Raw genomic sequence first — 25,579 nt, forward strand, 5'->3', positions numbered from 1 at the left:
CAGTATGCTTTGGGTCATTGTCCATCTGCACTGTGAAGCGGCGTCCAATGAGTTGTGAAGCATTTGGCTGAATATGAGCAGATAATATTGCCCGAAACACTTCAGAATTCATCCTGCTGCTTTTGTCAGCAGTCACATCATCAATAAATACAAGAGAACCAGTTCCATTGGCAGCCATACATGCCCACGCCATGACACTACCACCACCATGCTTCACTGATGAGGTGGTATGCTTAGGATCATGAGCAGTTCCTTTCCTTCTCCATACTCTTCTCTTCCCATCACTTTGGTAAAAGTTGATCTTGGTCTCATCTGTCCATAGGATGTTGTTCCAGAACTGTGAAGGCTTTTTTAGATGTCGTTTGGCAAACTCTAATCTGGCCTTCCTGTTTTTGAGGCTCACCAATGGTTTACATCTTGTGGTGAACCCTTTGTATTCACTCTGGTGAAGTCTTCTCTTGATTGTTGACTTTGAACACATACACCTACCTCCTGGAGAGTGTTCTTGATCTGGCCAACTGTTGTGAAGGGTGCTTTCTTCACCAGGGAAAGAATTCTTTGGTCATCCACCACAGTTGTTTTCCGTGGTCTTCCGAGTCTTTTGGTGTTGCTGAGCTCACCGGTGCATTCCTTCTTTTTAAGAATGTTCCAAACAGTTGTTTTGGCCACTCCTAATGTTTTTGCTATCTCTCTGATGGGTTTGTTTTGTTTTTTCAGCCTAATGATGGCTTGCTTCACTGATAGTGACAGCTCTTTGGATCTCATCTTGAGAGTTAACAGCAACAGATTCCAAATGCAAATAGCACACTTGAAATGAACTCTGGACCTTTTATCTGCTCATTGTAATTGGGAAAATGAGGGAATAACACACACCCGGCCATGGAACAGCTGAGAAGCCAATTGTCCCATTACTTTTGGTTCCTTAACAAGTGGGAGGCACATATGCAAACTGTTGTAATTCCTACACCGTTCACCTGATTTGGATGTAAATACCCTCAAATTAAAGCTGACAGTCTGCAGTTAAAGCACATCTTATTTGTTTCATTTCAAATCCATTGGGGTGGTGTATAGAGCCAAAAATGTTAGAATTGTGTCGATGTCCCAATATTTATGGACCTGACTGTATATATATATATATATATATATATATATATATATGTGTTGTATTATATGTTTATATTACAGACAAAGTAGAAGAGGTGACTGCTGATCATCCAGAAGTGCAGCAAATGGTTGAGGAGGCTATGAGAATTTCACAGGAGGCTCCAGTAACATTAAGTCCAGATGTTTATGTCAGTACCCTGGAGACAGCTATCACAGAGGTATGAGTTGAGTAATAGCTCTATAAACATTTCCTCTAAGAAATTAGATTAGATGGTGCTACTATTTCAACAAGTAATAATATTAGTTGTATTTCAGTCTGTTACATGTTTGAATACTGTTATATTGTCACATGTTTGAATAATCAGTTTAATATATCTTATAGTGTTTACGTATTTTGATTAATATCTGTCTATTAAACATCAGTAGGCAATTTACTAAAGGAAAACAGACTGTTCACTATGCAAGGAAGGTTTGACATTGAGGTTGGGTTCACATATGTGCGGTGCGGTATATCACATGTGGTTCGCACAGGAACTGCACCACATTCCTGTGCAAATCACATGCGATTTGTGTGCGGTGTGATTGGAGCCATACATTTTGTATGGCTCTATTCACATTGCACGTGCACCAAAAGCATGCAGGACCCTATTTTGGGTCCACTCTAGAATCGGATTGCATGGGTATTCACACCTATGCAATCCGATTCTGCACATCGCACCATGTTTTTCGGATCGCTTTTGGGGTGTTGTTAACATACACACCTGCAGCTGTTTGCATGAACGGGGTGCAATTCTGATGCAGTGCGAAACTCACACTGAAAACGCTGCAAATTCCACACCACATCAGTGTGAACCAGGGCTGAAACGAAATTCCCCCCAGAACTTAGTGAATGAGGCAAAGCTCTGCTGACCTCCATCATCCAATCATGTGCAAGCAAAAATTCTGTTTTTTTTCCTTGTATGTGATTGGGTAATCTTTGCAAAGTGAAATTTCACCACATTCACTAAGCTCTGGGAAAAATTTTCTTCCAGATTAAACAGCCTGTGTGCCTTTAGTAAATCAACCACAGGTGTCCTTTTTCAATGTATGTTGAAAACTAGAAAAGCTACAATTTCTGGGGAAATTGTGTGAAGTGTTCTTGCCTCCACTAGTAGTCTACAACTGGAGTGGGCGGAGTAACTGGGTGGAGTGGCTTGTCACTCTGCTGGCTGCTCACACACCTGGGTTCCTATGGCAACTCACTCTACAGCAAGGGCAGAGAAGAGCGGTTAAAAACAAACTGCTCCAACTTGCTCACTTCACTGGCGGTTGCCATTTTCAAACGGTGGTAGTTTAAAAATTATAAATACTACACCAAAGAGCTTTATATTGTGAGAATCACAAAACCCAGACCTACATTTTGATGTATAGTATGTCTCTGAAATATTAAAAATGAAGGCACAGTCGCAGTTTAGAAATTGCCCTTCAAATTTGAGGTGGCTAGAGTGGAGTTTCAATAAATGTCAATGGGCGGCGTGAGTTGCAAACAAATGGTCATATTATGAAAACTATCAGGACTATGGCTTAGCCGTGGACATTTTTAGTGGCAGCAGGGATAGCTGAACGTTTTGATATAAGATTTGTGTAGGTGGGCTTGAAAATGAGGGAGCGATGGCAGTTTAGAAATCATGTCCTGATTTCTCAGCTCCCACTCTAGCTTTTGTCAGCTCCCATTCTAGTTTTGAACATTTTGCCAGGCATTCCTATGGGACCAGTTTTACCACAAAAACGCTGATATTTTGTGAACCATTTGGCGAAACGTTCCACAAAGTAATAGCGCACCAATCGGGAACAATCCGCACGTTTCAGTATATTACTGTCTATGTAGTGTGAAATATGTGGGAGGAGTTATGGTGGTAAATTTGGCTATAATAATAAGAATATATATGTGAGATAACAGTAAGTGGTCTTGCGATGCAAGAACACGTAATTAACAAAAATACATTTATTTAATACATGAATAGGTAATAAAACAAGAAAAGTTAAACCAAAAGTGTTTGAGTTTTCTCACTATTTATACCCCAAAACTAGTGCCTGTTAATGTGTTTCATATTCCTTGTTTCTACAGCTGTTGTAATATTTAATTGGTACTTTGTCACATATTGTGACCTTTTACAGATGCATTAGATTTTAGCACTTTTAAACAAGGTAATTCCTTTTTATGTAGTGCTCTTGTCATCGAAATGACTAGGTGAATTTCCTCTGCTAAATATAAAAGTCTATATTTATGTACTGTTCTCTTTAGTATAGTCACACACTCATCCTAGACCTATATCAGCCTGTTAGATGTAAAGCAGTATTAAACTCAAAAACAAAAATGTAATATGTTGCAGCTTACCAATCATTAAATGTGACGGCTGCATTAGGTTTTTTCTTTTTATGCATTTTTGTCTTTATTTAATGATCTGACAAGTAACACCCCTTCTAAGTTAGGGTGCCTACACTCTGTATGAAGGAGACACCTTTGGATAGATAGCAGCATGGTCAGTCTGGGGGGAGGGTAGTGTTTGCTGTACTAGCAGATTTAAATACGAGAACAAATTTAAGCCAAATTCCAGCTTCTAAAATATAACTGGGATAAAGGTTTTATATTTAAAAAAATAAGAGTTGACCATTGTAAGCACCCCTGTCAGTGTTAAATAGTTTGTCTTCATCCTCTACTTGTAAGAATTAGTAAGCTACGATAAAAAACAGTGTTGGCTTTTGGGTTTAATACTGCTTTAAGCTGGCTATAGATGGTTAGTTTTGTTCAGCCAGCAGATTCCTCTATCCACACAACCAAGGTGGATGGAAAAATCTCCCTTGCTTGGACTGACATCTGTTGAGCAGGGACAGACACATATCGATATTCAGATGGTGCATGGTGAACCAGACAAATTTCATTCATTGTATGGTCTGCTTTACTGCTGCTTTGACAAGATCAATCAACATTTAATAAAAATATGTTTCACTGGACAATCATTTTTTAAATACTTTGTTTTGGCATTCCTTGACTAAGTGTTACTAAACCCACAACAGTAAAATCAGTCTGTATATGCATTAAGGCATGCCTGTTTTACTCACTGTGGAACCTGTGTAAGATTGTTTGGTCCTGTCTTCTCTTATCCTCCTCTTCTTCCAGTGTCCCCCTCTTATCTCCTGATAAGACGTGTAGAATCACTCTGCACATGCTCAGTTTGGTGTGTATTGCTAGAGAGGTTTTATTTTTTTGGGAGAGTGCATGTGATCAGCACAGGGCCAATCAGAGCTGTCCAGACAGAAGGTCGGGGGTCATGCAGTCTCATAGGACAATCAGAGCAGAATGAAAACTCCTTTTACAAACTTTAACATGTGCTGTGCTGGACACCGATAGAAGTCACAAGACTGCTCTAACTGCTGAAGAGAAAAGGTATTTAGCAGTTTATATTTACTAAAATAATTACATTTCTATGTTCTGTGTATTGTGGCAGACCGGATATAGTAAATGCAAAGGTTCATATGTTTGTTTGTTTTTTTTAAATCTTAATTTTTTTTGTGTATACCTTATATAGTTCAATGTCGAAAATAAAGAACGGTTTCTTGGTGCCCCACCTGTTGGAGGATGGGTATTAGACAATTTCCCGAATTCACCGAATTATTGGATACCTCTTAGTGAGAAGGGTCTTCTTCCTGATATTGTCATTTGTTTTAAGAATTCAGCAGATAATGGTAAGTGTGATACACTCTATAAATGCTTAGTGAAAAAAAAACAGAACTGTCTTGATTGATTCAGGGAGTTAATTATTCTGATAGATGATTACAGATGTTTACTGGCAATGTGCCTTTGATACTTACCATTACCTTCCAACTACAGCATTGCGTTACAATGTTTTTTCTAATGATCAACATTGATGGTGCTACGGCCTCCATGGCTTCCCGGGTGGCGGGGGGTTCAACAGTTTTCAACAGTTTGATTTGTCCCACTGCGTCCCAGGTGGGCTGGTGGCTTCATCGGGACCGGAGGGATTGGCCTGGTCACTTGATCTGTTCTTCCTAATGTTATTTCACAGTGTCCATACCTAAGTCGCTGAATTTTTATGATATTTGGAATAGCTCTTATTTTGTGACCAGAGTTCTGACTATTTGAACACCTGTGCACTTGTTATGCTTTGTTCTTTCTCTTTGAAAAGAAAAATTCTAATAAAAACGATTGAAACAGAAAAAAACAACTGTATAGTTTATAGGATGAACTAAATTCCATCATTTATGAAAATTGGTACAAATGTGGAGATGTTTGTGTTGGCAACCATGCAAGATGTCCAACAAGGTGGTTTGTTATTTGCTAATGACAACAGCTTTAGTTTTGGTCCAGTTTTCTTTGCTGAAGTTTTAATAACTGCACCTCATTGTGTCATGTTATTTTCACCTCTGACTTTCTTTTAGAAATTAGTTCTTAGATGTGGTGGCTGCGTTGGTTTCCTTTTTTAGGCTTCTTTTTACGATTATTTCCCCCGTTAATCCAGCTAATAAGTTTTTTTATTTTTCAATTTAAATTTAAAAGAGCAAGCTGTCAAGCAAAGGTTGCAGTTAAAGGGTAGAAACAAACAATTTACTACTGATGGGTGCTTACAGCTTTTATTCATTTATGTATAACCTTTATCCCAAAAGGAAAATAAACTGTTTGTGTAACTGCTTATAAAGTGTTTGCTGGAGTTTGGCTTTAATTTTTTTTGTCAAGTCCATCTAAAACTGCTAGTATATCTAACAGTACCCTCTCTCCAGATTGACAATGCTGCTGTCCAGAGGTGTCTCCACTGATCCACCATCCAGAGTGGAGACATCCTATGACAGGAAGTGGCCGAATCACTAGGTGAAAAATGAAAAAGTCTAAAAAAAAGGAAAACTTTTGCAGCCACCGCATTTATGGATTGTAACCTGCAATATATTAAATGTTTATTTTTTGATTCAATATCACTTTTAAATTGTACTGTTATTATTTGTAAAGGTGCCTATGTGTTCACTGCTGTATTCTTGTATTTCAGGAAAGTGTCTGTTAAATAGACTGTACTTGTTGAATAAACAGGAAATAAATAATAAAATATTGCAAAGAGTTGAGAAGGAAAGGGCAAGAAAGCTACAGGAAGAAGAAGAAGCAAGGTATCATTATCTGTTTTATTAACGTACAACCACAATATGGCATATATTATTGTATGCATTGTTTAAATTATACCTTTCATTTTCCTAGACGTTACAGTCACCATTTCTACAGAAAAAACAATCCAAATGAAAATTTTAAAAATAAATGTGGTGTCACCACATAAAATTTTAAATAGCTTCTATTAAAAACATAGGCTTGGTGCTAAGCAATGTCACCCTGTATCTTGGGATCCTGGGTTCATCTCCACTAGTAATTCTGTCTTCATGGAGTTTATGTGTTTTCCCCATATGTTCTTGGATTTCCTCTGAGTATATTAATTTTCTCCTGCAAACAAAAAAATGTGACCCTAGACCAGAATTTCTCAGCCAGGGTTCCTCCAGAGAATGCAAGGGTTCTTTAAGCAATGAGCAATTCCTGCCTCTCAGATACGTTCCCACTGACACTGTTGCTTTTTGTTAGCTATCTGTAAGGGGGTAATTCTTCCCAATGACCACAAGTGTAAGGAGCATTCCCACTCACCATCTCACTAATGTATCCTGAGTTGTAGTATTTTTAGTAGGGGATCGCTTAGATCGCTTAATCATGTGTTGAAATCAAAAGGTGAATAGGCAACATATTGCCTCACCACCTCCACCTGTCAAACACACTGGGATCGCTTGCACTCAGGAGTTTTGGTGTACTCTCAAATGCACCAAATCCGAACAAAACCCGCAGGATATAATAGACATCCATGGCTAAGCAAACCCACAGAAAAGCGTGAAAGCAGCCCTATACTATTATGTCCAGTGCATTGCTTTACACTGACCTGAAGATCTCTTCTGTCCTGCTGCTGGCACCACTCTGGAGACTGCTAACTGGGATAAGAGGTGGAGTGCAGTTGGTATTACTCCTCATGGGACAGGAGCCAGCACTACCTTCTGTATCACTATCCCCTCCCTCCTGGATTGTAAGCGCCAAGGAGCAGGGCCCTCAAATTCCTCTTGTATTGAATTGTAATGTGACTGTACTGTCTCCCACCATAATGTGAAGCGCTGAGCAAACTGTCGGCGCTATATAAATCCTGTATAATAATAATAATAATATGGGGGAGGCTTTGGCTTATGCAGCTCTTGCTCCCTACTATAGCTCCAACTTTACAAGTAGTCCCTCTGCATTGATGCTCTGGGATGGCGGGTCAGCCCAGACCACGATCTACCAGTCACCTGGTCACGATCTACTCGTTGCTGACCCCCACTTTACACCAACCTCTTAGGCGAGATTCACCCTTGCCCTCAGTCTGCGAGCTGGTTGCAGAAATCGCATCTGTTCCTGCACCTGCAAGAACAACCCGCAGCCAAATCGAGCTGCTCTTAGGAGATGTAATCCTGAATGGCACCCTTATTCATCTTAGCCCGCAGCATGTTTGTGGGTTGGGGGCACCACAGGGAAACTGCATGGTCAAAAGGATCATTTGGTTTCCCTGCAGCCACATTTTTTAAAAGGTGCAAGTACATTTTTTTTCTGCGGGATATGTGGGCACAGCAGCCTATTCAAATGATTGGGCTGCCATGCCTGAGTAAACTCGAGCTGCACGATCCGCAGTAGTGTGAGCCTATGGTTATTCTGTATACTCACCTTGTCCTGCACAAGAAGCAGTACTGAATATTTCTCAGACATGTACTGACAGCTATGTCCTACCAGCTCATATTTGCTTACTTTAACCAGATTACAAAGTATGCATTTTAAAACATAGTATTTAATAGAATGTACAGTGCTCAGCATAAATGAGTACACCCCTTTTAAAAAGTAAGATTTTAATCAATATCTCAATGAACACAAGAACAATTTCCAAAATGTTGACAAAACTGAGTTTTATAGAACATTTGTTTAGCTCATTACATGAAAGTGAGGTTAATAATATAACTTACCGTATTTTCCGGCGTATAAGGCGTCTGGGTGTATAAGACGACCCCCTAATTTTCCAGTTAAAACATAGGTTTTGGGCTATACTCACCGTATAAGACTACCCCCCTTCCGAGGCAACACCATTTAAAAACATCAGATTTTTTAACTGAAATGGTTATGACTTACCAGTACTTAAAATCATTCAAAATCCTCATGTTCATCCTCTGACATCATAAGTTCATGAATGACATCTTGTGATACATTTGTAAGACAGTCATCATATGGATATACAGCCCGCTAGATGTGCAGTAATGTACATACAGTATACCGCGCTGAGCCAAGCTGGCTCAAAACAAATGTCCCTATGACAGATTAATCTGTCAGCCCACTGGATGTGCGGTATATACAGTATACTGAGCCAAGCTGTTTCAAAACGTACCAGTACGGTATACGCTGGGCCAATCACGGCAAGCGATGTATTCTACTAATGAATACAAAGCCTGCTCGGATTGGCTGAGGTTGTGACATCATCAGCTCACCTCTCTGACTCAGCCAATCCGAGCAGGCTTTGTATTCATTAGTAGAATACATCACTCGCCGTGATTGGCCTAGTGTATACTGTATGTAGCCGCAGCTACCGTACATACACGCATCCAGTGGGCTGATTACAGTAGGGACGTACCGGTACGTTTTGAACCGCTTGGCTCAGCGCAGTATACTGTATATACCGCACATCCAGCGGGCTGACAGATTAATCTGTCATAGGGACATTTGTTTTGAGCCAGCTTGGCTCACCACGGTATACTGTATGTACAGTATTACCACACATCCAGCCAGCTTGACCCAAACAAACTCAAGGTTCACATTTTATACCCCGCGTATAAGACGACCCCCATTTTTTGGGGTATATTTTTAAGTATAAAAAGTAGTCTTATACGCCAGAAAATACTGTATATTACAAAATCTTCAGTTTTACTCAAATTAGCTAATGCAAAAATGAATACACCACACAACAAAAACTACTACATCTAGTATTTTGTATGACATCCATGATTTGTAAGGACAGCACCAAGTTTTCTAGACATGGAATGAAGAAGTTGGTGACATATTACAACACTGATCTTTTTCCATTCTTCAAAAAATTACCTCTTTTACAGCCTGGATGCTGGATGGAGAGTGATGTTTAAACTTTTCTCTTTAAAATTCCCCATAGGTGTTCGATTGGGTTCAGATCAGGAAACTTGGCCACTGAATCACTTTCATCCTGTTCTTTTTCAGAAGTGCAACAGTGGCCTTAGATGTGTGTTTTGGATCATTGTCATGTTGAGTGCATGTTGACCAAGGGCACAGAGTGATGGTAGCATCTTCTCTCTTTCAATATAGAGCAGTACATCTGTGAATTCATGATACCATCAATGCAATGCAGCTCCCCAACACCAGCAGCACTCATGCAGCCCCACAGAAGGACACTGCCACCACCATGTTTCACTGTAGGCACCATGCATTTTTCTTTGTACTCCTCACCTTTGCGACACCATACAGTTTTGAAGCTATCAGTTCCGAAAACATTTATCTTGGTCTCATCAATCCAGAATACAGAGTCCCAGTTATCTTCTTCTTTTTCAGCATGGGCCCTGGGAAATTCTATGCAGGCTTTTTTGTGCATGGGCTTTAGGAGAGGTTTCCTTCCTCGAAGATAACCATGCATACCATTCCTGTGCAGTGTACACCGTATTGTGTCACAGGACTTCTTTAGCTTACTGCATTGAACTTGCATGGCGATTTGCTTCAACCCTTCTCATCAGAAGACGCTCCTGTCAAGGTGTTAACTTTGACAGGACAACCTGGATGTCTCTGTGAGATAGCTGCAGTTCCATCTTTGTTAAATTTTGTTATCACTTTGCTGCAGTATTCTGACTGATAAGTAAAGCTTTGCTGACCTTCTTGTAGCCTTCACCTTTCTTGTGTAAAGAAATTATTTTCTTTCTCAGGCCTTATGATATTTCTCTTCCATGTGGTGCCATTGCTGACAGCATTAAATGGGAAGGGGTTTTCTTTAATGAAATGATTAGGCTCACCTATAGTTAAATTCTTGTTAATTAGGATTCTTTTGTCTAAAATTTAGCTTTGCTCCTAAGACATTCATTGGGGTGTATTCATTTTTGCAACATGGTCTTGAATTCATTTGTTAGGAAAAATACTGCTTTGTGTGTGCAAATTAACAAATCTTGTTCGCAATCAATGGCCCACATTTGTATAGTGTCCCATAGAAAATGTTGATTCTGAAAGGAAAGTAAAGGTTTTCTGACAAATTTGTTGGGGTGTACTCATTTATGCTGTGCACTGTCTATATGTATGTGTGTGTATATACAGTGGGGCAAAAAAGTATTTAGTCAGCCACCAATTGTGCAAGTTCTCCCACTTAAAAAGATGAGAGAGGCCTGTAATTGGCATCATAGGTAGACCTCAACTATGAGAGACAAAATGAGAAAAAAAATCCAGACAATCACATTGGCTGATTTGGAAAGAATTTATTTGAAAATTATGGTGGAAAATAAGTATTTGGTTAATATCAAAAGTTCATCTCAATACTTTGTTATATATTCTTTGTTGGCAATGACAGAGGTCAAATGTTTCCTGTAAGTCTTCACAAGGTTGGCACACACTGTTGCTGGTATGTTGGCCCATTCCTCCATGCAGATCTCCTCTAGAGCAGTGATGCTTTGGGGCTGTCGCTGGGCAACACGGACTTTCAACTCCCTCCAAAGGTTTTCTATGGGGTTGAGATCTGGAGACTGGCTAGGCCACTCCAGGACTTTGAAATGCTTCTTACGAAGCCACTCCTTTGTTGCCCGGGTGGTATGTTTGGGATCATTGTCATGTTGGAAGACTCAGCCATGTTTCATCTTCAATGCCCTTGCTGATGGAAGGAGGTTTGCACTCAAAATCTCACGATACATGGCCCCATTCATTCTGTCCTGTACATGGATCAGTCGTCCTGGTCCCTTTGCGGAGAAACAGCCCCAAAGCATGATGTTGCCACCCCCATGCTTCACAGTAGGTATGGTGTTCTTTGGATGCAACTCAGCATTATCTCTCCTCAAAACACGACGAGTTGTGTTTCTACCAAACAGTTCTATTTTGGTTTCATCTGACCATATGACATTCTCCCAATCCTCTTCTGGATCATCCAAATGCTCTCTAGCAAACTTCAGACGGGCCCGGACATGTTCTGGCCTAAGCAGGGGGACACGTCTGCAACTGCAGGATCTGAGTCCCTGGCGGCGTAGTGTGTTACTGATGGTAGCCTTTGTTACGTTGGTCCCAGCTCTCTGCAGGTCATTCACTAGGTCCCCCCGTGTGGTCCTGGGATTTTTGCTCACCGTTCTTGGGATCATTTTGACCCCACGGGGTGAGATCTTGCGTGGAGCCCCAGATCGAGGGAGATTATCAGTGGTCTTGTATGTCTTCCATTTTCTAATTATTGCTCCCATAGTTGATTTGTTCACACCAAGCTGCTTGCCTATTGCAGATTCAGTCTTCCCAGCCTGGTGCAGGTCTACAATTTTGTTTCTAGTGTCCTTCGATAGCTCTTTTGTGGAGTTTGGAGTATGACTGTTTGAGGTTGTGGACAGGTGTCTTTTATACTGATAACAAGTTCAAACAGGTGCCATTGATACAGGTAATGAGTGCAGGACAGAGGAGCCTCTTAAAGAAGAAGGTACAGGTCTGTGAGAGCCAGAAATCTTGCTTGTTTGTAGGTGACCAAATACTTATTTTCCACCATAATTTTCAAATAAATTCTTTCCAAATCAGCCAATGTGATTGTCTGGATTTTTTTTCTCATTTTGTCTCTCATAGTTGAGGTCTACCTATGAAGCCAATTACAGGCCTCTCTCATCTTTTTCAGTGGGAGAACTTGCACAATTGGTGGCAGACTAAATACTTTTTTGCCCCACTGTATATATATATATATATATATATATATACTGTACATTGTTCTGTAAATATTTCTTTACAGACTATGTCACTTTGTCCATTCAGGGTAAAGTGACAGCATCTGTGTAAAGCCTACCTTCCAACCAATTTATACACACCTTTCCTCAGATAGTGCCAGCACTAACATTTACCTTTCCATTCTGTGACAGTGCTTAGGTCTAAAAAATTGACACAAGGCTCGAGTACTACATCATGGGAGTAGGTCACTTGCTCCCCCATACCCAAAAGCTCTGAGTATTTTGCAGAAGGAGCAGCAGGGGAGCAGTGGAGAGATGAGTATACAGTATGATGGTTGGGGGCAAGGATGACTGTATTTGTTTAATTTAAATCAGAGTATAATAACAAAATAAATAAACTATAATATTTGTATATTTATAATTCCTAATTGTTTATTTTAAGAAAAGAGCAGGAGGAGATTATGAAGTTGCAGCAAGAACAGAAGAAACAGCAGGAAGAGTTGCAAGGTCCCTTAGAACATATTGAAGATAAGCCACAAGGTAAGTACTGGACTTTACTGTGGGGATATACTGTATAGTCTATAGGGGCTTTCTTCACAAAACATAATGAATCATGTACAAAAATGGCGAAAATAAAGTTGCTTTTGCTGTCTGTGCCAATTAACCTCATGTTATTAATAACATTCGGCATACAGAAACACTAACAGATGTTGACAAATTTATGCAAGTGTCTTTAAATGAATAAAAACCCTTTTCTATCACAAGTATGAAATGTCACTTCTCTGGGCGAGAAGCATGATTTATGCAGTTTCTTGTAATGCATTAATTGACTGTGCAACAAATATAGGTGGGTCTTAGTGGGCCAGCCTTCATCTCTACATAGTATTGGCGAAATAATGAAATGTTCAGGAGCAAAAGTGTCTACATTTTAAAAATAATGCACATGGGTATGATACACAACTCATATTGGAAAGATTGGGTGCTATTGTTGGTAAAGATTAATTACTGTATATCTGAGTGGGATAACCATCTCATACAAGCAAACTTTACCCATATAATGTATGTTAATATATAATATCATAATGTATCCTCTTAATGATAATAAGATAATAAAGTCACCATGGGGTACCATCATTTGTGATCTTAAGTTATGGAACACATGCATACCTAATGATATATTATAATAAGGATGCATTATGGCTTTTTTAATTATATATGATTATAGAAGGAGACCTCTAACTGCAGAACAAGACTTAGTTCCAATGCAGTTTGTTATACTAATGAATAAAAAAGTAGTAAGAATAGCAATTTTGATTTTTACATCATAGTAGTCAGATATAGTATGATTACAGTTTTTTTTCTTTGGCAGACTCCAGTGACCAGCCTTTGTCTGATATAGAACATACAAACCTGGCTTCTCCAAAAGATGCATCACAGCCCAGTTTAGTAGACACTGAGCCACCACAACAGTCAGATCAACAGGTGGAACCAAAACAAGGTCAACTAATATGTCACTTTTTTTCATGATGGCAATATGTATTTTAATGTATTCTTCGGAATTTCACATGCTAGATCAGTGTCTTAACAGTGTAATGAGGAATCCTACAATTCGTTCCTTGTACACAATATAATCCCAGGAGGAGAACATTCTGCAGCCCCAAACTAAAGTGAATCATGCATATTGCACTGTGATTTCACAATTCTCTTTAGCTTTTGTGAGATTGGGATGATTAAACTGAAGAGATATGTGCGTTTACAATGAGTTGCACCAGTCCAAAACTGTATTTTAGGACATGGCAGCCCACTTTTATTCAATAAATAAAAAGTTCACTTGCACATCAGTTGCCCACGCAGGGGTTTCTTCCACAGAAATGCAATAACAAAAATACCTAGCCATCTGGCTCACTTGTATGTAGCACCGCTGCTCTTCTAACCAGTTCCTCCTGACTGTGTTTTCCAGCTCTCCTGGATACTTGGCTCTCTAGCCGTCAGTCTTAGCACCCTGCTGCATGGCCTACCTCAGGCTTATGAATTGGGGTTCACCTGACACCCCGATAGGAGCCAACCTGACTCCTGGAACAAGACCTGCTGTATCCGGACACAGGATTGAAAGTGCCGATACAGGACTACAGAATTCAGAGAAAGCCAAAAACACAGCTTTCTCTGCTCAGAAACCATAGTATAGAATGTCGCATTAACCCTTAAAGTGACACTAAACTCTTGTATTTAAAAAAAAAAATCAAACAAACATGTTATACTTACCTGCTCTTTGCAATGTTTTTTTCCTATATTCTCTCAGTGATAGGGCCTCTCGCTGTTACACTTTATATTGAACTAAATAGTGCAAAGGCTTGCATGATTGGATAATCATGTAATAGACTGTATACATGGACCCACTGATTACAGTTAGACATCGTAGAAACTTTTTGTAAGATGTATGGCTAGCCTATGGGTTCTCTGATGTTTGCTCAGCACCTACAATCTCCACCTCTTGCCTAAACTAACAGCTTGACTAGAGAAAGGATAGAGGAGGAAATGGAGTTCTGTGACCAAGAGGAACAAACCCAGAGAAAAATGGCATTTAGGTGGTGACATTCTGGTACTGGCCACACTTACACAATGTTAATAACCATGTAATCACATTGGGAATCCCTATGAAACTGCACACCATGGGTCCTGCTTGCAGCTACATCTTTTCTAAGATTATTTTCATTGCTTTCATTTTCTAACCTCCTCTAGAAAAAAATAACAATTGGAATCTAACTGGGTGTTATGAGCAACTCCAATTCTCCCTTTATAAAAAACGTTTCTCATCGCTCATCGGATGCACTTAAAATTCTGATACGTTTCCTTAAAATTAACTTTAAGAAGCACAATAACAATCTGAGATTTTAATTCCTAACAGAAATTGCTTTACCTGAAGTTCCTGATGGAGGATTTCCAGATGTGCCAGAGATGGGGCCTCTGAAGGCACTCATAAACACATTTAATGAGGACTGGCATCTGCTGGAGCCTGTGTTCAGTGACACATCTCTTCTAAATGTTACTCACCTGGAAATGGCCAATAAATCACCAGAAGCTCTTCTACAGGAGGCAGTGACTGCTATGGAAAGTGAGTTTGTACTAATGTTGGGTGCCCCTACTGATAATGATACACCTTTTTTTTTCTCTTGAAAAAAATAATTTTATGACAATAGTTATTTCAGTACTTTATTAAAACTCTTAACAACTTTTCTAATAATATACAGTATCTCACAGAAGTGAGTACACTGCTTACATGTACAGTGAGTACACTCCTTTTCATATGACAACACTGAAGAAATGACACTTTGCTACAATGTAAAGTAGTTAGTGCACAGCTTGTATAACAGTGTACATTTGCTGTCCCCTCAAAATAACTCAACACACAATCATTAATTTCTAAACTGCTGGCAACAAAAGTGAGTACACCCCTAAGCGAAAATGTCCAAATTGGGCCCATATAGCCATTTTCCCTCTCTAGTGTCATGTGACTCGTTAGTGTTACAAGGTCTCAGGTGTGAATGGGGAGCAGGTGTGTTAAATTTGGTGTTATCGCTCTCACTCTCTCATACTGGTCACTGGAAGTTCAACATGGCACCTCATGGCAAAGAACTCTCTGAAGATCTGAAAAAAAAGAATTGTTGCTCTACATAAAGATAGCCTAGGCTATAAGAAGATTGCCAAGACCCTGAAATTGAGCTGCAGCATGGTGATCAAGACCATACAGCGGTTTAACAGGCATCGCCATGGTTGACCAAAGCAGCTGAGTGCACATGCTCAGCGTCATATCCAGAGGTTGTCTTTGGGAAATAGACGTATGAGTGCTGCCAGCATTGCTGCAGATGTTGAACGGGTGGGGGGTCAGCCTGTCAGTGCTCAGACCATACGGCACACACTGCATCAAAATGGTCTGCATGGCTGTCATCCCAGAAGGAAGCCTCTTCTAAAGATGAAGCAGTTTGGTGAAGACAAGCAGACTAAAGACATAGATTACTGGAACCATGTCCTGTGTTCTGATGAGACCAAGATAAACTTATTTGGTTCAGATGGTGTCAAGCGTGTGTGGCTGCACCAGGTAAGGAGTACAAAGACAAGTTTGTCTTGCCTACAGTCAAGCATGGTGGTGGGAGTGTCATGGTCTGGGGCTGCATGAGTGCTGCCGGCACTGGGGAGCTACAGTTGATTGAGGGAACCATGAATGCCAACATGTACTGTGACATACTGAAGCAGAGCATGATCCCCTCCCTTCGGAGACTGAGCCGCAGGGCAGTATTACAACATGATAATGACCCCAAACACAGCTCCAAAATGACCACTGCCTTGCTAAAGAAGCTGAGGGTAAAGGTGATGGTTTGGTCAAGCATGTCTCCAGACCTAAACCCTATTGAGCATCTGTGGGGCATCCTCAAACGGAAGGTGGAGGAGCAGAAGGTCTCTAACTTCCACCAGCTCCGTGATGTCGTCATGGAGGAGTGGAAGAGGACTCCAGTGGCAACCTGTGAAGCTCTGGTGAACTCCATGCCCAAGAGGGTTAAGGCAGTGCTGGAAAATAATGGTGGCCACACAAAATATTGACAGTTTGGGCTCAATTTGGACATTTTCACTTAGGAATGTACTCACTTTTGTTGCCAGCGGTTTAGACATTAATGGCTGTGTGTTGAGATATATTGAGGGGACAGCTAATTCACACTGTTTTTCAAGCTGTACACTCACTACTTTACATTTTAGCAAAGTATAATTTCTTCAGTGTTGTCACATGAAAAGATATAATAAAATATTTACAAAAATGTGAGGGGTGTACTGTGAGATACTGTATTTAACAAAAGAGTAAAAGCTGTGCAATTTTGTATTAAAAAATTGTTGGCATTTTTTAAAAAAAAAACACAAATGTTTGACAAAAATACTTTGACTTCATCCTACAGATTTCTTAATGTCCACCACAAATTGCAAAAATCTTCCTGCAGAAATAAACTATATATAACAGTGCAGAGGTTGGGGTATAAGAAAAACTAATAAAAAGAAAGACAGGAGAGAAGATAACGCAATGTTACTTGTACATGTCCAGATTTGCTTACTGTATGTACTGAAAAATATCCACACGGGGTTTGCTGTAACTATCCTTCTTACTGTTTCCTCAGAACCATTTCATTATCAAGGAAGGGAAGTTACCTCTCAGGACATAGATGAGGAAGCAGAAGACATGGAGGCAGAGCTGGATGCTGAGGATCAAGAAAGGGAGGAAGAGGAAGAAGAAGGGAATGAAGATGCAGAAGAAGTAAGTGCAAGCTCAATACAAAAGTCATATAGATTTGTTCAGTGCCATAAAGCAAAGAGCAAGGGTGATTTCAATACCCCAGAGTAACCAATTACATTTCAAACCACAATTTTCAAAGTATATGATCACCCGTTTTGTTGCTGTGGTTTATTGTGTAATTTACTTTGTTCTGTACATTACTGACTAAGCCCAGTAGTGTTTATTAACATGAATGGTGGTTCAAATTATGTGATTATGCTTCACCTATATATCGTAAGATATTGATCATACAACTTTAATAACAATAATTAAAAAACATAACCACTTAAGCTCTGGAAGATTTTACCTCCTTCATGACTAGGGCATTTTTTGCTAGCCGCAATTGCGCTTCTTTAACTGGCAATTGCGCGGTCCTACAACACTGTACACAAACAAAATTGATATAATTTTTTTCACAGAAATAGAGCTATCTTTTGGTGGTACTTGATCACCACTAGTTTTTTTTTTATTTTTTATTATATAAGCAAAAAATACTGACAATTTGAAAAAAATATATATTTTTTTTTACTTTCTGCTATAAAACAATCAAATGTCTTCATAAATTTAGACTAAAACATATTCTGCTACAGGTCTTTGGTTAAAAAAAAAAAAATCCCACTAAGTGAATATTGATTGGTTTATGTGAAAGTTATAGCATCAACAAATGATTGTATATATACTGGAATTTTTATTTATTTATTAATTTATTTTATATTGGTAATAGCGGTGATCAGTAACTTATAGTGGGACTTTGATAGTGTGGCAAGCAATCTGACACTATGTAGTAACTGACACTGACATCACCAGTGACACTAATACAGTGATCAGTGATAATACTATACGCTGTCACTGTACTAATGACACTGGCTGGGAGGGGGTTAACATCTAGGGGCAGTCAAAGGGATAACTGTGTGCCTAACAATATTGAATTTGTTCTGCTTTTACTATTACACGTGTTTGTTTTTTCTCCCTACTTTGCATGCTGCTCGTGTGCAAAGCCATGTGTCCTTAGTAAACTCAGTGCTTTGTACTGTCATTCACTAAGCTGATCAGCAGATCCTGGCCATAAATCATTGGACCTGCTGACCGAAATTTGCTGCTGAGAATGACATTACAGATCAGGCAATGGACCCTTAATGACACCTATTAGGAGAAACATATGGAAGATGAAATTGCAGACTTATTTTTGCGATGTGGTTCAAAAGCCAGACACTGCCACGAATTTAGCATATGAGAAGGCCACCAGTGGTAGGCCCCCAATAATTTTCTCATGGCTTTAAGCATCCACATAAATTTTATAGCAGAAATAAATCAGAACTTGTCAGATGTAGGAACCTCTTAATCCTTTTACATGCCGGTCTGTTTCAGCTATCGCATATTTGCTGAGATTTTGGACTATTTCTCAGTTTCCAAGGTTTCCCTTGGACTTGTTATTGAATTGGCATGACTCCCAGAGTTATAGGGAAAGAAAAAAATTCTAATTTGTAAAATGTTTCATTTAAAACCAATAACCAGTTAAACATGTCTGTTGTAATTATGGAAATAGATGTTTTGGACATGTACAGTATGTCAGCTCTTTATATAAATTTTCCCATAAAAAATAGTTACAGTGGTTACATCCAATGAGATTAATTACCACTTTTTTTTTCTCTATATTTACTACCTAGACAATAATATGTCATTTCATGCAAAACAATACTTTCACACAGGATGAAGACGTTATCCGTGAAAAGAAGAAACACTATGGGGATACCAAACACTTCTGCCCTGTGGCAATAAAGGACAACTTTATACTCCAGCCAGGACTCCAGGATAATGCTGCTTTATACAGAGAGAAGACCTACTACTGCTCAAGCCCTGAAACAAGAAATACATTTCTAGAGAATCCTGATAACTATGTTGTCCATAAAGAACCATTACAAGTAATGTTTTTCATATCAAGCTCAGACTCTAATAGTACTTATGAATACATTTGAACTTGTAATAATTTTTTTTACTTTATCTTGGCACTGTAGTAGCCTCTCACATCCTGCTCTTTCAGGCTCCACCATTGAGAGTCCTCTTGATTGGAACAGGTGGTACTGGGAAAACAGCTAATGCAAGATGGTTAGCCAACAAGTTGGGAATGTTCCACATCCAGTTTCAAGAACGCCTGCAAGAGATCATGCTGTCTAAGCTGGAGAAAAAAGTCGGACCTCACAACGAAGAAGAATCAGTCGAAGAAGACATAACTGATGAAGCCATGTTGCTTTTGTTAGAAAATGGAAACTCAGAGGAAAGTAAAAATGAGGAATCAAAGGATTCAAAGGTATTTGCATCTGCATCTGTTAACACAGACAGGCAATGACGTCTGGATTGTGAGCACTGCCTAGTTATTATTTCTTCAAGTGTATGTAAAACCAAAACTTTTTTTTAGTTTTTACATAAAAAGCTTATTTTTAAACCTTTTTTAACCTCCCTAGCAGTCTGATTATGTCAGTATTTCTGTGCTCAAAGTGGTACACGTTTTTTGCAAGGAAATATGTTGTTTTTTTATTGTAGGCCTGTAATTTTTAGGAATAACTCACTGAAATCTGTCTGAACAAGAGTCTAGTAAACATCCCGGGTATGATAAAATTTGAAACGCGAAATCATAAATTATAATTTAATAAATAATCATAAAAAATTATAATATAATAATAATAAATTTAATTCAATAATATAATCAAACCAATAACACTGAAATTTGAAATAGAGCGCCAAGTTCGCACATTCCTGAGCAAAGTCGCAGAATCGTTTTCAGTGTCTGATGACGAATTTCCCCACGAATCATTATCACTCAATTCTGCAAGTGGTTCTAATTTACTATCGCTGTTCTCTAGCTGGTCTAAAACCGCTTCTGCCCTAAAGGGACGCTTTTTGGACACCATGGACATTTCTCAGTTTCCAGGCAGAAAGAACAGTAAAAATGTAGGCAGGGCACAGGACAAAGCACTAGGGACAGAATGTATGTGAAATGGTCTGATACAGTAATGTTTTACTATGTGATTTTAGTGTATTGAGTGAATGTCACTTTTAAAATGTTTGAATTTCCCGCCGGTTCCATCCCCATACGTCCCGACGCTCGCAGGGAATGGAACCCAGAAAATGATGCCAGCATCGGCTGGAGGAAATGGCTGGGGACGCGGCAGGGGGGACATCTCAGGAGCGAAGGACAAGGTAAGTGCAAGAGGAAATCCCTGAGCAATGCTGCACGGCAATCCGGAGTGTAGCTCGGGGTTACCGCTTTTGGTACTGAAAGTTAACCCCGAGCTACACTTGGGAATACCTCCAGGGGAGTTAATGGATTTTGGAAGGTTTAGAACCCTTTACCTATTTTTTATTGACCCCTGTGTCCCTGCTCAGGACATTGAGCTCACTATTGGTCCTGGTGATCAATATCTCAATGCAGAATGTGGTGGTAACAACTGTTCTGGTAGTGGCTGTCCAGGAGGAATAGCACCTCAATCTGAAGATTTTACCTTTTACTTCCTGCTTCATTTCAGAAACAATAATAGGAAATCTCTCTAAGGGGACACAGCAAATATATAAAATTGATAGGGACCTCAATCTTTCCTTATTCTATCTACATTTAGTAATAACGTTTTATCTTTACATACACTTTAAAGAGACGCTGTCATCATATTTAAAACGGTGAAACAAATACAGCTTCAGAAAATTCAGTTATAATACCTAAATTAGAACTTTACTCTCAACATTGACTATTTGAAATCCTTATGCTGATAGTATTAAGAAATATATAGGAAGGATTATTATATTTACTTTTCCTCAGTTACTTCCTGGTTTCCAGGCCTAGGCAAATGATGTCATACATCCCAGGAGTCTTCAGGACCAGAGGAGGGGTTTTCAAAGCTAAATACATCCTCCTGCCTGCATGCCCTAGCTAAGGGCTGATGGATTCCAGTTTCAGCCAACAGCGGGCTAAAGTCTGCTGTCTGCTTACGCCCCTCAGCTGCTCCAGGCGCTGGATCAGTCAGGATCTACACAGATGCCTTGACTGGCACCTGGCTCAGCCTCTCAGCAATCCACCAAGAGCCTGAGACAGCCGCTCCCGCCCCCTCCACAGCCCGACGCTCTAGTGAGCCCCGGGGGTCAGGGCAGAGAGCAGGTAACTGACAGTCACCGCTCTCTGCTTAGAACGGAGGGGGAGAACTGAGCGATCAGCGGTATTCGATCACTCAGTTCTCATTGCAGAGCCAGCGGGGGACAGATGTAGAATTGGATCAATGTTTCATCCACCCAGGAGAGTATCATTTTTTTTTTTTAAACCCCATACTTTAAAAACACAGCAACTCATAGCACAACGTGTTTTTGATGTGCTATGAGTAAATGCTAGTTTAGCGTGAAACACATGTTTTTTTCCCCTACTTTCACTGTGATTGCTTTGTTTTTAAGGACTTTTTGTGGCTACTGGACTGCAGTTGTCCAGAGTTTCTATTTTGCTGTACTGCACAGTTAAGAACCAAGTCGGCACCCAGCAAACGTAAGCAGCAGATAGGTGTGGACTGATCTGGAGTAGTATTCATCTTTTTGTTACTAGGCCAGGTTCTTATGTCTTATTAGGTTCACACTAGCCACAGCTCTGAAAGTGAACTGCGGTGGATCACTTTTCAGAGTGCGGCTTAACAGCTGCTGTCACCCCCTGAATGCCTGCTTCTTTTTTTTTTGCAAAATGGCAGTTTATAATGGTGCTAATGCGCCACAACCACAGGCCAGGTGTTTGGCTCGCAGTTGTGGCGCAACCCCATTCAGTTGAATGGGCAAGTTTGATAGTCAACACAGCATGCTGTGTTACATTTTCCACGGCTGTAATGCCACAGCATGTGAGCAGCCTCCAAGAGCTCATTTTTAGAGTTTAGGTGGGAGTTCAGCCGGCAGTAAAACTGGGGCTCAGTTGCCTGTTTTTACTGACCCCTGGGTCGTCCATGTGAAAAGGGCCTTAGAGAGGGCAAAATTATCTGTTTGCAAGCCCTGACCCTTTAAATACCATTAGATAGACATGCATTTTGTGCTCTGTGCACTCCTTACCCCTGCCTTCTGTACATTATGTACATTCTTGATCTCTGCATTCTGTGGTTTACACAGTCTTGACCTCTGCACTTTGGACTACTAAGACAGATGGCCACATTAATGCCAGGAGTGAGAGGGAGGCCCAGAGCATTGCTGGCTACCTTTCACTTGATTAGCACAGAGTATGTGAGTATGTTTTTCGTTTCATACTTGTTTGATGACACAGGGCTTTGCTGTGGCCAGTAGGGTTTTGCCTAAAGCAGACTGATTATGCTAGGTTGTATATGACATACTCCTGACCCCTGCACTATTTATGCTATATTGTACAACAGATGCTGGTTGCTCAGGAGTCAGTGTTAATGACATTCATTTTCATGGTAGGCCATGTGCAGAAAAACATATGTATGGTAGAGTTTCATATTTTACAAAACAATGTGCTGAGGTTTTGTATATATCTGTTAGACACTTGCTTGTAGCACAGTCATTAAGGCATATTTTTGGAGTACAAGGGCTGTGAAATAAATTATCATGTACACAGTAATTAGGGTCAAGTTGAAAGCCCCTCCCACTGTTAACGGACATTTGCCACATCCACAATTTGTCACAGAGTGGTAAGCACGATGTCTAAAAATTCTCCTCTGGGTACCCAAGGCTGAACCCCTCCAGGAAAAAAAATTATCTACGGCCCTGCATACACTTACAGTTTCATACATGAAACATGATCAATCATGACACAAGAAAATGAATGGTAAAAGATGCTACCATTAAGTTAAAACAGAACTATAGGCAAAACGTTTGGATAGAGTAAGGGAAGATTATAACCCATCGGTTTTCTTCCTCTTTTTTTTTTTTTTTACTGTTCTTCATTGTGAGTTTTACCTTCACTTCTTGTCCTATAACAGTCCTAAAAGAGGAAGTGAGAGAAAATTCCTGCAAATTAAGGGAATCCATTGGAGCACCCCAGGTCACCAGAATTGGTGTCCCCATTGGAAGATTTCCCCTCAATTGCTTTTCTCAGGACAACTCAAAATATGTTTTTTTTTTTCAATTTGACTCTCAGTGATAATGGTAAACTGGATAAGTAGAGTCAGTGAATCTCCCTAATGGGGCACAGAGGGCAATAAAAACCTGACAAGTGTTCTAATTCCTCTCCACTCTGTCCAAAACAAAAACAACACTTTGCCTTTAGTTATACTAAGAAGGATAGTATTAATATACTCTCCTAATATTATAATGCCTTTGCTAGGTGTCTTTTATTTTTCTCGAACAAGAGCTGAAAGAAAAACAAAGGGCTGCACACTGGTGATATCCTTTTAAAGTGGAACATTTTATTGAACAAAAGAGATTCTCCTGGCTGGCAGAGCACAATAATTACTGCTAGTGGCTATAGCCTCTGGCAGTAATCAAATGTGAAAGATCTGACAGGCTGGTTGTACTCAAGTTGATTAATGGATTGACTCCAATTAGCCTGCCCATACATTGATCGAATCTAGGCCGGTTCAGCAGTTTTTAATCAGTTTCGATCCATGTATGGCCATCCTAAGCCTGTAATCATGAAATGTGTCACATGGGCAGTTCTCAGGTGGGAAATCACAGCATATCTATTTGATTTAATAACATTTTCTACTTTGAATGACATCATCAGCATGCGGCCTTTCGTTTCTTGGATTGATACACGAAGCAGGGCAGGTTTCCCTGGCTGTCATGCTGGTTCCCCTGCAGCTGAAGCGAGATTTGGAGTGGTGTGGTTTCCTTCATGGAAAAAGGAAAGAAAAGTGGATGATAAGAGTAGCAAAAGGAGTGGGGAATAAAAAATTGGTGGGTCCAGGAAAATTGGGGAGGGGGGGGGTAGAGGGAATCAGGAGTCTCCACTCACTTGTACTTCAGGGTTAAAGAATGGGGGTTAGGTCTCCAAGATACAAAAGAAAGAGTTGTCAGAATCTGGAGGAAGGTACTCAAATAGTCCTGTGGTGATTAGATTTTGGATCCGTTTATTTAATTTCATTTATTCAGTAATGGGAATTAATATACACAGATCACCTGAAGTAGCTTTATTTCATATCTTGCCCACTGATATTCCTAAGAAGTTGGTTAAATTAATTCTTTATCTTTTGTTGGCGGCAAGAATTACTGTAGCTCGACGTTGGAGATAGTCAACAATTCCGCTGGACTTGGTCAAACAGAAACTTAATTGGATTATGATTAATGATAAACTTACTAGTATAATTAACAATAATACCTCTAAATTTGAGCACACATGGGATCCATGGATTAGATATATCTCTGTTACTTAATGGACTTTTGGCTGGCCCTCTTTCTTTCTTTCTTCTTTCTTTTTTTCTCTTTTCAAATCTATTATTTACCCTCTTTTTCAATCATTTTTCAATTTTGGTTTCTCTACCTTTGTTAATTGGTTATATGATAATACCCACACCTTTCTGATTGCTGGAATAATTGCTTAAACATGACTAAACCCTATTGGGGTTCCCAGTTTATTGTTTACTACATTATTGGTCGATGTATTATTCTGTGACTAAATATTCCATGACTTTAATTGTTTTGCTACAACTCATCATGCGGGTGGGTTATGTATTCTATATTTCTGTATACTGTTTCTACAGATTTTCAATAAAAATATTGAAATATAAAAGGGTTTGCCATGTTCCAGGCACGAAAACAGTTTTGAAAATAACAAGGGACCATTTTGGAGATATGGGCTGGGACACTACTAAGTCATTAAAAGCTTATAGCAGTTAGGTTCAACAACAGTTGCATTGATATAACATTTGAATATGGTAGACCATTGTCTCTATTCAATCTTCAGGAGAAAGTTTGGAGCTTAATTTCCACTTTTATTTGGATACAAAAGTTAGGATGGGGGCGGGGGTCAAACAGATGAAGGATATCAAGAACATACAGTCTAAAAAATTGTAATATCGGGGGTTCATTTACTAAAACTGAACAGTGCAAAATCCAATGCATCTGTGCATGGTGACCAGTTGACTTCTAACTTCAGCGTGTTCAATAAAGCTTTGAAAAAGAAAACCTGGAAGCTAACTGGCTTGTACGCTGACCTACACCAGATTTTGCACTCTCCAGTTTTAGTAAATCAACCCC

The 25,579-nt window shown here is 39.6% G+C and overlaps 1 protein-coding gene across 1 annotated transcript in view; it reads left to right on the plus strand.

The window, feature by feature from the left end:
• The window catches only part of AK9 (adenylate kinase 9), a 125,328-nt gene that overhangs the window by 57,856 nt on the left and 41,893 nt on the right, over nt 1-25,579 (plus strand). The window contains exons 16-24 of the mRNA XM_089664724.1: nt 1,186-1,322; nt 4,674-4,830; nt 6,144-6,258; nt 12,542-12,639; nt 13,469-13,597; nt 15,005-15,211; nt 17,259-17,395; nt 19,123-19,335; nt 19,455-19,721. Coding sequence (XP_089520850.1) covers nt 1,186-1,322; nt 4,674-4,830; nt 6,144-6,258; nt 12,542-12,639; nt 13,469-13,597; nt 15,005-15,211; nt 17,259-17,395; nt 19,123-19,335; nt 19,455-19,721 — 1,460 coding nt within the window. The remainder of the gene's footprint in view (nt 1-1,185; nt 1,323-4,673; nt 4,831-6,143; nt 6,259-12,541; nt 12,640-13,468; nt 13,598-15,004; nt 15,212-17,258; nt 17,396-19,122; nt 19,336-19,454; nt 19,722-25,579) is intronic.

The sequence above is a fragment of the Staurois parvus genome, unplaced genomic scaffold (assembly GCF_062004578.1).
Source record: "Staurois parvus isolate SC_StPar_1 unplaced genomic scaffold, SC_StPar_1.0 ptg000048l, whole genome shotgun sequence".
NCBI lineage: Eukaryota > Metazoa > Chordata > Amphibia > Anura > Ranidae > Staurois > Staurois parvus.